General features: G+C 34.9%; 1 protein-coding gene across 12 annotated transcripts in view; it reads left to right on the top strand.

Annotated features, from left to right (window-relative positions):
- Positions 1-2,113: 2,113 nt before the first annotated feature.
- Positions 2,114-14,632, top strand: part of LOC100244930 (putative acyl-activating enzyme 19) — a 122,620-nt gene continuing 110,101 nt past the window's right edge. For 7 of the 12 annotated variants that reach the window (XM_002265335.4, XM_010663003.3, XM_059742996.1 and 4 more), the window contains exons 1-4: positions 2,115-2,213; positions 2,303-2,668; positions 6,881-7,384; positions 8,007-8,203. In XM_002265335.4, the coding sequence (XP_002265371.1) occupies positions 2,371-2,668; positions 6,881-7,384; positions 8,007-8,203 (999 nt within the window). In that variant the 5' untranslated portion in view covers positions 2,115-2,213; positions 2,303-2,370. Of the gene's footprint in view, positions 2,214-2,302; positions 2,669-6,880; positions 7,385-8,006; positions 8,204-14,632 lie in introns of all 12 variants that reach the window. The other 5 variants (XR_002031984.2, XR_002031983.2, XR_009467783.1 and 2 more) reach the window with 2 other exon arrangements.

The following is a 14,632-nucleotide window of genomic DNA, read 5'->3' on the forward strand; positions in this document are numbered from 1 at the left end:
TCAATCAATAATTTTTGTGTTAGTTGAATTCAGTTTTGAGGCGCATTTATATCAATCAGTCATTTTTGTGTCAATTGAGTTTATTTTGGGACCGCACCTATATCGATTGGTCATTTTCGTATCAATTTGAGTTTAAGTTTAGGGGTTAAACCCACATCGATCAATTATTTTCGCATAAGTTCAATTTAGTTGTGGGACAACACTTATATTGATTGGTCATTTTCGTATTAGTTTGAGTTGAGTTTGGGACTACACTTATATTTATCGATCAGTTTCATGTAAATTGGTTTCAGTTTTGGGATCACACCTATATCAATTAGTTATTTTTCATGTTAATTGAGTTTAGTTTTTAAATCTCACCTGTATCGATCGATCATTTTCATATCAATTGAATTCAGTTTTGGACCGCACTTTTATTGATCGATCATTTTTGTATCAATTTGAGTTAAGCTTAAGACCACACCTATATTAGTCAGTCATTTTTGTGTCAATTGAGTTCAGTTTTGAGGCGACACCTATATCAATTGGTTTACTTATGTGTCAGTTAAGTTAAATTTTAGGATCACACCTATATGAATCAATCATTTTCATGTCAGCAGAGTTCAATTTTGGGACCACACCTATATTGAATGGTCATTTTCATGTCAGTTAAGTTTGAGTTTGGGATTGCACCTTCATGATAGGTCACATTTAGTCTTGTTTTTAGTGTAGGCCACTCCTCCAAAATCGATCACGTTTAGTTTGTCTTCATTGTTTGGTGGTATGTGACCTTTAGGCATTCAAAGCCATTTGTTTTCATAGATTTAGCGTTCAAAGCCCTTTTCTTAGTTTCGACATTTGAAACCATTTTTCTTCCCATTTTAGATGTTCAAATTAATAGTTTCCTAGTGTTCAAAGATGATAGTTTTCCCTTCTTTGTTCTCATCGTTTCATCATATTTGTTACTTCTGTCTTTTCATCTCATGGGCTTTCCTGTATTCCATTTATCTAGAGTATTTCATCCTTTTCATTTGGTCTATCTTAAAGCTTATTGCATCATGTGCTAAGAAAAAATTTATGGTCCTTCTTAGTTCTTCAGTATAGTTCACTTTGTTCTACTCATTATTCGCGTTTGCACTCATATTTCTTACTTTCATGATCTTTACCCAAAAGGGGCATATGTGTAGACCTTCCATTTTGTCCTAGCAACACATTTTACTTTAACACATGTTACTTTATGTATTCTCTTTCACTTTAATCAAATAATCCTTAATTAAAAAGGGTTTTGAAAATATAAATAGAGAAAAATAATGTTCTCTTTTGAAAGAGAATTTACTTTTGCATCCACCTAATCTTTCTACACATTGATCTTATTTATACATCTTCAAGTGAAACATGCGAAATATTATTTTTATAATATAGAGATTATTTTTATAATATAGAGATTATTTCATTCACTTTAATCAAATAATCCTTAATTAAAAAGGATTTTGAAAATATAAATAGAGAAAAATAATATTCTCTTTTGAAAGAGAATTTACTTTTGCATCCACCTAATCTTTCTATACGTTGATCTTATTTATACATCCACTTTAAAATATAAATTGTATAAAGACATCAATCTAATTTTTTTTCCAATATATTTAAAATATTTCGTCATTCTTCTCTTCAACGATTATTTTTTTCTTTCTTATTCTCTCATTTTTCTTAAATAGCAAATCGTAAGACAATACGAATTCTTAGTAAGATTGGACTGAACAATTCTAACTTTAAAGGTATTTTGACTATTTCATTAATTATTATTTATCTCTAAAAAATTCTTAATTGAAGTGGATGTATAGAGATATTTGATGGATGCAAATATAAATACCCTTTTTAAAAACATGAAATATAACATTTTTTAGAGAAAAAAAACTTTTTAATAATTTTCTAATCCTTATGTCATATATTTCTAAATGAAAAGTTTACGATTAAAAATATCAAAATGAAGTTATTAGTATAATTTTGTATACATAAAATTTATTTTTTCAAATACCGATAGTTTCTCATCGTTTTAATTAAATATTTCTAAAAAAAAAATTGATGGGGATATTTGTCTTTGTAATTTTTTTGGAAAAATGTTTTTAAAATTCTTCCAAACCCCATTGAATCATCTCGGGTTTTAAAGAACTCCCAGACCCATCCTAAAGCATTTATCTTTATCCCAAACACGTACCATCACCGGCGCGTACCGGGTACGCCCTCCTTAATCACGGCCTTCATGTTATCTTTAGGAATAAGTTCTTGTTTTATCCTCTTAATCTTTTTCTTTTCATTTTTTCAGAAAACTAAAAGAACCAGCAATAGAACCAGCCACCAAGTTGTCTGTGCAGAATAGAGCCTGTGGAAGAGATGGGCAAGAAGAGAGTGAGAGAGAATTTTGAGTTACCAGAGGGACAAGAATGGTGCTGCATATCTCACAGTTTCCAGAGAGTGGCTTTAAAAAACCCTAACAAAATCGCAGTGATACAGGCATCTCCCACTGCACAACTCCACAACCAATCCCTGGCATCTTCTCACATACCTCCACCCTACCACGGAGACCGCTCTTTCACTTTTTCTCATCTCTTTGACGCCATCGATTCCCTCAGCTTCCGCCTTCGCTCCATCCTCGCTGGTGCTCAGGACCCCTTCTTGATCAACCCCACAGGTCAGGGTTAGGGTTTTGATTGATTCCATATATTATGACCAAAAATCCTCTGGCGGTAGCAAATTGGCAATCCCGATTTTATGTATCTTATTAAAGAAATTTGCATTGAAATACATAATCTTCGTCTGCCAGGTGGGAATTGGTGGTAGAAAACATTATAAAAATAAAATGCATTTATTTGATTTTGATCCTATCGAATCTCTCTTATCATATTATATAGTAACATGAGGGTATAAATAGTGCTTTTATTTTATTCCACACTTTGCACACTCGGATGTTTAATGGGTTGCTTGAGTTTGGTCGGGAAGCAACCAAAACTGCCCTGCCAAAGCCTAGTCCACTTTTCTACAGACTACAGCAGCCTCTTTAGGCCAAGAAGTGGCAAGAGGAGACTCTGGTGGGGAAGTTATAAAACTAAAAGTATTTATTATACTTTGATCGCTTCTTTATATATCATCCGTCACCGCCTGCCTCAGCTTATCATAAAATTGCTGGTAGAAATTGTGGTACTAATAATATTAGGATTGTTTCTATTCTCCGATTTGGATGATGTCAAATGGTTGCCTAGGTTTGGCCTTGAAGCATCCAAAACTGCCCCAGGAATAAGAAATCCTCTTTTTATCTGTTGGTAGAGTTACCAGTTTGACCCTGAAGCTTAATAAAGTGAGTAATGAGCCAATAATTTTGCCTCAAATAATGAGCAATAAACAAAGATTTTAATAGTATATCAAGTTAAGAAATTACTATATCTAAAAGCTTAAACTATTAGTTAAAGAGATGATAATGTGTATTATGCCTACTCACTTACCTAGGCAAATATTTAGCATTGAGTAGAGTAACCTCTTATTGATTAGTGGGAAATAAAGGAAATAAAAAAAATAAAAATAAAAATTAGGCTTTCATGTTTCATGTTTGAAGATTAATCTCACCTATAGATGACACCTAGATGGAGGGTGAATAGATGTTTTTTAAAACAATTAGAGATGGTATCTCATAAGTGCTCACACTTCCCCTGTTTTTCTTGATCTTCTTTTCCAGTTCAATGAACAAAAAAGCAAATTATAAGCAACAATGGATGCACCAACACTCTCCCAAACAAGTTATTCAATGCAAGTCACATGCAAATGAAACAACACTCCCCAAACATGATATACAAGACATTGCATCAACACAAACACTCATTTTTACATGCCCCTTGACATCAATTGACAATGACTAATATATATCTTGTTCTTTCAAAGCTCCAATAGTGACATCAATTCATGCTCTAATTAAACATTCGATATAACTCAATGAAAATATCATAGGCTAACAAAATACTAATAAAAAGACAAGATAAAAAAGAAAGACAATGACACCAATTTTTTTAACATGGAAAACCTCCAAAGAGATAAAAAACCAAGAGCCTCTAGTAATCAAATAATCCACTATGAAGAAAAATTAGTTGAATACAAGGTTTTACCTTGTCCAAGCCTTTTGTCATCTCCTGGACTACTTGCTTAGAACCTTCAAGCTTTAACTTCCATCTTTCTTCTTCTGGAAAATACTTGGAATCCACTCCAAGCTTTGATCTCGACTTCTTCTTGAGTCTACACAAGAAGAAACTTGGGTTTGCCCCAAATATGTTGAAATTGAGAGTAATATGAGAGCAAGGATGAATAACACAATGAATCAACCCATTTGAAACGAAAATTTCTCACTCAAAAATGATTTTCGACTTAAACCCAAGTGATTTTCTCTTAAGGCAAACACTCCCCAATTTGATAAGAAAAAAATGAAGCTCAAAGCTAGGTTTTCACTCTTATGGCCATCCTCTATACTTCTGGAAAGAGGGCTTAAGTATTTGGGGTTTGAAACCCATTCAACGACTGAGATTTATTTGGAAAATCATGAAAATTCGTAGGTGTGATTGAAGTCTAATCGATCGAACAAGACTAAAAAAAATCTGTCAACATAAATTGTTACCCTTTAGTTTGATTGATCAGAAATCAATTCAAATGTTTTAAACACAATGTTTTACACTCTTAAGTTTCAATTTCATTTTCCAATAAAATGATAAAAACTTATAACATGGTTGATCAATGTTTGCCATCATCCATCACCTCAAATGCACTTATCAACTCCTCTAGCCATCTTCAAACATGAACAATTTGGAAAAGACAAGTGTCCAAGGGAGGATTTGAAGAGTATGAGCTAAGAGACACAATGGGAATTTTGACCTGAAATCACCAATACACAAAATATGCTTACAATGTAGTATTGAATTCGCTAAAAAGAAGCAAAAGTGATAAGCTAAAGGAAGCTGAGTTGATAGCTTAATTTGAAGGTCTTCAAATTTCATGACTATATTTGGTTGTTGAAAAATTCGAGGGAAAGAAAATTGGGAAGAAAGTAGAAGGAAAGAAAAAAAAAAAAAAAATTCCAAGTCACTAAATTATTTTTATATACTGCCTCAAACTCATTTAATTTATTTTAACTCTTCTATATAAATATTAAATAATTTTAAATGTATAAGGTTCTAACCAATTTTAATTATATTTCAATTTTTTTTTCATTATTTTATTTATTTATTTGTATTTTCCATTGTAAAACCAAAATCAATTTTTATTTTTTTTTATTTTTTTTAATAGTTTCTTCCTTTCCTTAGTACTTTTTTAGAACAAAACATAGCCTATAAGTTTCATGAGCTTCCAAATGGAATGACTTCTTTGAATGAAATTAAATCCTTAGAACTAAAAATTTAATATGCACGACATAGGAATAATAACTGAGGTTCACAAGTTTAGTGAGTGAGTTTCTAATTGTTGATGCTTTATTTTTTGTGCACTCAGCATGCTTTGGCTATTACAAGCCATATGTTTGGTTGTAGGACATAAGCATTATATTAACTTTACTGATTTAAAAGAATCATGTGTCCCATGAGCTAGTGCTATGTAGCCATCTACATACCCTCTCCCGAGCCAAAGTATCACATTAATGAGATAAAAGTAGCCAACATTTAGTAGATGCTTGAACACTTTGGGTGCCCATGAGATGTAACTGACCATCCTTGGTGGATGCCTAGGGCAATTCTTTTAATTCAACTCTAGTTGGGTGTGTTATCTGAGTGCAAGACTACTTTCACTTTCATCATTGAAGATGGGTTTAAATGTTCCTTAAAGAGGCCACCTCTCAATGATCTCCTATAATCCTTATAGGTGTCATCATGGACAAAGCACTTTGATGTTAATACCATCCATCTGAATTAGGAGCAAGGCTCAAAGGTTCCAAAATGGGCTTATTGCACTTGAGTGGTAGGATGGACTCTCCCACCACCAAGTGCCTTGGCACTGGTTTCAGGCTCTGGATTTATTAGCATGAGTTTGGGGCTTGTTGAAGTGGGTTGACACACATCAAACTCATTTTAGTTGGAAAATGAGAGAGGAGCCTTGGGTTGTGGTAGGGGGTGGGGATGTGGTTTGTTGATTTTTTTTTTTTTGATCAGAAAATGACATGTTCGTCATTGTCAGTCAAACATGTCTCAGCATAAAAAACATCACATCATCAGATGATGGTTGCTGTGAGCTGTTTTTGAAAAACACTATAAATCCACTCCATTTTGATAGCTGTTGGAAGACAATGTAGAAAACTATTCTCTTAGATTGATATTCTTTCTTAATCTAATGTTCTCTTGCTTATGAACTGCCCATAGGGGACTGTCGGATTCTTCCTAACCTCCTTTTGCCTCTCACTATGCTCTCCTCTCTTCTTAAACTTTGATATCTCACTCTCTTATGTGTCTAAGTTCCTCTCATAACCTCATACAACCACCATGTTTGTACTTGTTCGGAAAACAAATTTTTGAAAATTACTTTAAATTTTGAATGTAGCTCTTAATATTACGTTAATTTACAAAAGAATGCTAGTTTTTCTGTTTGCCTACCATCTTGTTTTCTGCACCTGATATTGTGGCTGACATGGTACTCACTAATTTATATTCATGTGAGACACCACATTGGAGGGCAAAATAGATGGTGAGATGAACATTTCCTTGAAGGAAGTCATAAAAAGTCTTGTTTTGTGAAGTTGTAACTATTTATCTTCATCAGGGCCTTTGTTTTCAGAACTTGAAGCTGCTGATCTTCATTTTTTTTCACATGAATTCATGACATGACAAGACATGCAATACTACATGCTTGAATTTTGGATGAATATATCGCGACTTTGTTGCAGGTAATTATCTTTGTAGAAATCAGCTGGAACATGCCCCATTTTCTCTGTCATCAACATCTTACAAACCAATTGCGGAGCAGTCTGAGGAGATTAAGAATAAAGAAATACCAAAAATATTAGGAATATATATGGTGCCTTCTGTTGAATACATAATTGCTGTTCTTTCTGTTCTTAGGTGTGGAGAGGCTTTTATGCCTCTAGATCCTTCTTGGCCAAAAGAAAGGATATTATCAATTGTTTCTTCTTCAAATGTTGACCTTATTATTGGGTGCAGATCTTCATTTGATACAAGTAGTCACTTCAAACTTGATAAATCTCATTGGCTTGTGGATTGCAATAGTTGTCCTGTTTTGTCTATGTCCATGGAAGACAAACTTCAAAACCATAGTGATCCATCAGAGTTAGTTTGGCCTTGTGAAAAGGAAGAATTAAGGCTATTTTGTTATTTGATGTATACATCAGGATCAACTGGAAAGCCTAAGGGCATATGTGGCACTGAAAAAGGTAAAGCATTGGATTTATTGCACATATAATTACATTCCAAGATTACAAAGCATGCTCTATGTTTAACTGCCTGTTTGCATTATTCTATTTTTCTTTTGGGTGGGCAAAATTCTTCCTTTGCTAGTTTCAGTGTTATTATTATTATTATTTTTTGTTTTTCAATTATTATTTTTGATGTGAACATATTCATTTTGGAAGACTCTTAATCATAATATTCTACCGCCTAAGTAATCTGCTTAATTCTTTTCATTTCATACTGTTGGGTCAACCAGATTAGCTGTATTTCACACTTGTTCCTGTTATCCAATCGTGTTTTGGAATGGCTTCTGCTACTTCAGCTTCCTAATGAATTTTTGCCCTCGTCTTGTTTCAAACTAACAAAACAAGAGGAATCATATGTCTATCAGGACACGAAAAGCTTGAATGGATTCTCTATAGACAGACACAAACTAGAGCAATTTTGTGGGGATCTTGTATTTGACAATGAGGCAGTTATTAATCATATTGCATTTGATTCATTTTTTTTTTTATCCTATTCTTCGTTTGTTTTGTCATTTTTTTTTTTTCAATACACATTTATATGATATGCATTTTTATTTTCATTTTTTTTTGTCCTTTTTAGGCCTTTTAAACCGCTTTTTATGGATGCAAGAATTTTATCCCCTGCTTGGAGAGGAGATTTTGTTGTTCAAAACATCAATAAGCTTTGTTGATCATCTGCAAGAATTTCTTGGTGCTATTCTTTCTGCTTGTACGTTGGTTATACCTCCCTTCAACGAGCTAAAACAAAATCCATTTCATGTTATTGATTATCTAAAGGTAAACTTGCATATTGTGGTTTATTTGAGCTAGAGTTCAAACCATTCTCAGGATGACAGCGTTGGAAAAGCGGAATTTATGAAAATTATGATTTGATTTCAAATTGCCAAGATTTAATTATTTTCAATAATAATTATGAGAAAAAGGAGTGGCTATGAGAAGTCGAGCTGTTTGAAGGATTATCTTTTTTCCATAGCCAAGTTAGAGTCTAAATCAAAGACTACCTTGAGCCTTCAGTCCACAGTCCATCACAGGGATTGATTGTTTAGGACGTACCTGATTTAGCACGATCATTGAATGGTTGTATCTCCAATAAAAACATCCTATTTGCCACCATCCTCAATTGTTGTGCCGACCAGTAAAGCCATCCTGCTTCACCCTATGAGGTGAAACATTATTGTTTAGGGAATTAGTTTTGTGCTCATTCACCTTTGTCTATTTTGCAACCTTTTTTTTTTTTTGATAAGCCAAGAGTGCATAAATATATATAAAGCGCCAAAAGGATGCACCAAAGTACATGGAATGTATATAAATTGTGCCTGAAAGCACTATTAACAAGAGAGAACACAAAAAATAACACCTTCTTCCAACAAGATCCCAACCACTCTACAAAATCGAATAAAGACAGAATCAATTTCTATGCACATCTTTACCCAAGTAAATAAATTACTAAGAAAGGAATTCTTCAAAAAATGAGCTGAATGCTCCTCATTATCAAACGACTTATGATTCCTTTCCTTCCAAACAGTCCAAAGAATACATAAAGGAGCTGCTCTCCAAACCTTCTTATATCTTTTTCCACAAAAGAACCATGCCGCTCTAATAGAGCCTCCTTAATGGTAGTAGGTTGCACCCAATGGATACTAAATAGATCAAACAACAATTGCTAAAGGATTCTGACTTTTAAACAATGGAGGAGGATGTTATCTATGGATTCTTCCTCTTCTTTGTTAACAAAATATCTATTGGAATTTTGTGTGTGCTCCTTCTATAGCCTAGAAGAACTACTGCTCGTTAGTTCACGCCTCTTGCTCTTAGTTGTATCATGCTTAACTTTGAAGGATAAACTTGGTAATCCAGTCTCTTTAGGCATTCAAGCCTCTTTTGGAGATTATAGGGTGTCTTAGTTGTATCATGCTTAACATTGAAGGATAAACTTGGTAATCCAGATTCTTTAGGAATTCAGGCCTCTTTTGGAGATTACAAGGTGTCTTGGTCCAGCTTTCCCTAGGCTGGTTAGTCATGGTTGGATCATTTAACTATGGTGAAACTAATATTAAGAGGCTTGAAAGAGGTCTCGCACTCGGCTCATTGTAACATCTTTAAAAGTACATTAGTTGTTATTGACTTTATCTTCCACACACGAAAGAATATCGTTAAGATATGCTTATTTTATTTGATAGGGCCTAAGACTTGGAAGGGAGAGTTTTGTTGGAGTTGGAGCTTAATGTTTTTGCAGATAGGCGAGCCTCATATTGGTGGGAGTTTTTTTGGGAATTTCCTTTTTCTTGGATTGGTTGTAATCAAATGGCTTGATTCTTGTTTTGTTATGTACATAGGGGGTGATTTTTTTCCCCATGTTTTTGAAGCTTCTCTCATTGTTTTTTTCTTTATTTATCAGTATTTCTCTCTGTTAGCCAACCAATAAGGGGAAAAAAGTGATAAATCTCTTTACTCTAAATGTAAGTCTAAGATAATCTTTATGCAAGCAAGTTGCATTTCTCCCTTCACATTTCTTAAGAAAGGAGTTTCTCAACTCAATGGTGGAGTAAGATGATAATAAAACCCCATCTTTAGATATTGAGCATTAGGTGTTGAAGGGAGATTGAAGAATAGAAGGTAGAAAATTCTTTGATTAATTTTTTTAATCTATATAGAGATCCGTATATATATACAGATTCCTAGCCTAGCACCGAAATTAGTAACCTTCCTAACCTAATTACAACCAATCCCTTTGATTGTGAGATTCTCTAATTCACTTCCTAATTACAATATTATACAGTTACAACTTTCTAATTTCATTCTTCCACACCCCCCCTCAAGTTGGTGAATAGATGTTTTCCATTCCCAACTTGGATATACTTACTTGAAATGTTGTACTGCTTCAACCTTTGGTGAGTATATGTACAAGTTGGCGGTCAATAGACACATAAGGAGTACAAATCAATCCACTAGCTAACTTCTCCTTAATAAAATGTCTGTCTATCTCTAAGTGCTTCGTTTGATCATGTTGCATTGAATTGTGTGCAATACTGATTGCAGATTTGTTGTCGGAATAAAGTCTCATTGGGCCATCCCATTGAATCTTCAAATCTTCCAAAATGATCTTCAACCATAGTAGTTCACACATTTCCTAAGCCATTGTACAAAATTCTGCCTTTGCACTCAATCTAGCTACTAAATTCTGTTTTTTACTTTTCCGTGTTAGTAGATTTCCATTGAGAAAGGTACAATACTTAGTGGTCGATCTCCTGTCAACCACAGATCCAACATAATCTACATCTGTGTACACTTTTAATACTAGCCTCTAGCTTCGTTTAAACAGGATTCCATTTCTTGGAGACCCTTTGAGATACCGTAGCACTCTATTGGCTAATTGCAGATGTATCTCTTTTGGATTGTGCATGAACTGGCAAATCATACTCACAACATATGCTATGTTTGGTCGTTTTGATCAAAAAAAAAAAAAAAAACATATGCTATGTTTGGTCTTGTGTGAGAGAGATAGATGAGTTTTCCTACCAGACGTTGATACATCCCTCCATTTGCAACAACATCTTCCTCAACCTCTCAAAATTTATGATTAGGATCTATTGAAGTGCTTGCTGGCCTATATGCCAACTTTCTTGTTTCCTTGAGAAGGTCCATTACATATTTTTGTTGAGAAATAAAAATGCCCTGCTTAGAATGTGCAACCTTGATTCCTAGGAAGTATTTCAACCTTCTTAATTCTTTAATTTCAAATTTCTTGGTTAAGCATTGCCTTAAAGTTTGGCTCTCCTTGTAATCATTTCCTATCATGATTATATTGTCTACATACACCAATAGAGCGGTAACTCCCCTTGAATTTGAATGTTTGATGAACAAAGTGTGATTTTCTTGACTTTGTCTGTATCCCATGTTTTTCATTACTTTGACAAACCTTTCCAACCAAGCTCTTGAAGACTGTTTTAGTTCATATAGAGCTTTTTTAAGTTTACATACCTTTTTAATGGTTAGGTTAGTTCCAAATCCAAGAGGAACTTCCATGCAAATTTCTTCTAAGTCTTCATGTAGAAATGCATTTTTGACATTGAACCGTTGTAGATCCCAGTTATAGTTAGCTGCCAATGATAACAAAATACTTATCGTGTTCATCTTTGCAACTGAGGTAAAGGTCTCTACATGATCCACACCATATGTTTGAGTGTATCCCTTACCCACTAATCTTGCCTTATACCTCTCTAACGACCCATTTGCTTTATACTTAACAGTATAAACTTACTTGCATCCAATTGGTTTTTTTCTTGTAGGCAGATCTATCAACTCCCAAGTCTTATTCTTCTCCAACGCCTCTATTTCTGCATTCATGGCGTGTTTCCAATTTTCACCGGATAAAGCCTCAGATAGAGTGGTAGGAATATGGATATTGTTCAAACTTGTAAGAGAACTCTTATAAAACTAAGTCAACTTTTTGAATGACACAATAGGGGAAAGTGAATACAAGGGACGTTTAGTGCATTACCTCGTTCCCTTCTTGATGACAATAGGAAGTTCTGACTCAGTTTGTAAGGAAGGATGAGAAACTGTTACCTCATTCCTAGATGCCAGTTTAGATTCTTGGACTTATATAAGTCTAGGGACTACAACTTTCTTCCTTGAGTATGCTTTGCTAGTCATTCGATTCTCAAGAGCAGGCTCAATGGGTGACGACTCAAGTTCAAGAGCAGGATCAATGGGTGACGACTTAGGTTCAGGGATAGGATTAATGGGTGACGATGACTCAGGTTCAAAGACAGAGGGTACAGATACTGGACCAATGACTTTAGGAGGGTCAATGAGAAAGGGATCAATTAAATAGGAATTCCAATCCTTGTCCTCCTTGATGGAATTCTCCCCCTGAAGATAAGTAGTGGGAAAATAAGACTCATTGTCATTGAAAGTAACATCAGTTGAGACAAAAATTTTTTTGGATGGTGGATGGTAACACTTATACCCTTTTTGAGTTGAGGAATATCCTACAAAAATATATTTGATTGCTTTTGGGTCCAATTTTTCCCTGTTTGATTGTGAACATATACAAAGGATACTGACCCAAATATCTTAGGAATGAGATGGTTTGTGGTTCTCATATTAGGATAGGATGATGAGAGTATTTCCATGAGACTTTTGAAACCTAAGACTTTGGAAGGTAATCGGTTTATGAGATGTGTGGCAATGAGGACGACTTCCCCTTAATAAGATTTAGGCACATGATTGTGAAACAAAAAAGCTTGTGTGGTATTAAGGAGGTGACCATTTTTTCTCCTAGTAACTCCATTTTATTGAGGGGTGTTGACACATGATGACTCATGAATTATTCCCTCATGTTGAAAATATGGAGTTAGGACTTGATTGAAATAATCTCTGGCATTATTGGACTGAAACCTCTTGATAGTAACACCAAACTAGTTTTTAATCATGTTATGAAAATGTGGAAGAACAAAACTCACATCATATTTGTGTTTAAGTAAGAAAAACCAAGACATCTTAATACAATCATCGATGAAAGACACGAACCAACACGCCCTAGATATATTAGGGACAGGGGAAGGGCCCTAAATATCACTATGAATTAGATGAAAAGGTTTTGAACTTCTTTTATTATTTTTGGGGAAGGGTGAACGCTTGTGTTTAGCAAGATCACATACATCACAATGAAAGTTCTCAACATCTAATTTCCTAAATCAAGAAGGGAATAAAAACTTAAGAGTTCGAAATGATGGATGTCCAAGCTTGTGATGATGAAGCCAAAATTTTTCTGTATTTAAAAGGTGGTGCTCAGAAAGAAAAGATACGAATGACTTGCTCCCCAAGTCCTAGTCCTGAAATACACAATAAGTAGGGAAAAAGGTCACAATGCAACTCAAATTTCGTGTAAGCTTTTGTATAGGAACACGATTAGTGGACAACTTTGGAACATGAAGCACATTTTTGAGTGTGAGTGTAGGACTAATTTGGACATCTCCTACAAGTGCGATAGTGGTTAAGGAACCATCTGCTATGACTATTTTCCTACTTCTTGGACAAGGGTTATAGTTTTTAAATTGTTGTAATGAATGGGTGGTCATGTGATCTGTGGCGCTTGAATCTATAACCCATGATTTGACAAAGGCTTTATCTGAGGCTTTTAATCTAATGGAAATAGGAAACTTACTTGAAAGCGCTAGTGAGCAGGTACTTGAAGGTTTCTCAAGAGGTCCCAACAAAGCTCTTATTTTTTCAATCTCCTCTTGATTGAATCCACCTTGTTCCATGGATTTTTCTTCAACTGGTTGAGCAAAAGACAAGTTTGCTTGCCTATTATTCCTCTATTGCCCTCCGTTGTATCCCCACTCTTTGCTAGATGTAGTTGGCTTACAATGAAGTTTCCAACATTTTTCTGATAGTCAGTGCACCATAAGTTATCACTATTATCATAATTTGAAGCCCTTGATCGATTAGTCCTTTTGTTATCAACAATGATAGCCTTCCTCCACCTGTTCCCGAGTGAGATGCAAAAACCTCCTGAGTCGACTCACCCATTACTCTGCCTCTCCTAACATCTTCAGCTCCGATCACTGCGACAGAAATTGTAAATACCCAATCCCCGTCTGTCACCTTGATCAAAGCTGGGAGAACTGACCGTTCCTTCATTGAAATTCTTACCCTCGCCTTGCTAAGATCAAACAATTTCAATGTTCGCCAATCAATTTCAGTAACCGTCCCTCGCTGCTCCACTATTTTCTTCAGATGTACTTCAGATCAGAGGTGGAATGGTAGTCCCCGTAATTCAACCCAACCTCCTCTGAACTTCCCCTCAACTTCCAAATTTTCCTTTGGTGACCACCTTCTCAACTGGACTGTAATCCCTCCCTCAATCTTAAGAAGCCTTAAATTTTGGAGAAAGAGAGCTTCCTCTATCATTTCAACAAAAAATAATCCTTTTCCGCCTGAGAAGGGTACAATCGTTGCCACTCCTTTTTGCCTTAAGCTTCTCGCCACAACTCTGCCAACCTCAACCCAGTTAACACAATCTGCATTGCATTCGCTCACCACGGCTCGTGTCCACCTACCAACAGGAACAAGTCCACCTCTCCTTGGTCCTTCATCTCTGACTGTATTCACGAAGGACCGGTACAAAGGACCTATGTGATTATGGATAAACCTTTCCTCTTTGTATTGTCTTCCTTTATCAACTGCATTTAAGGA

This window comes from Vitis vinifera, chromosome 15, assembly GCF_030704535.1.
Source record: "Vitis vinifera cultivar Pinot Noir 40024 chromosome 15, ASM3070453v1".
In the NCBI taxonomy this organism is placed as follows: Eukaryota; Viridiplantae; Streptophyta; class Magnoliopsida; order Vitales; family Vitaceae; genus Vitis; species Vitis vinifera.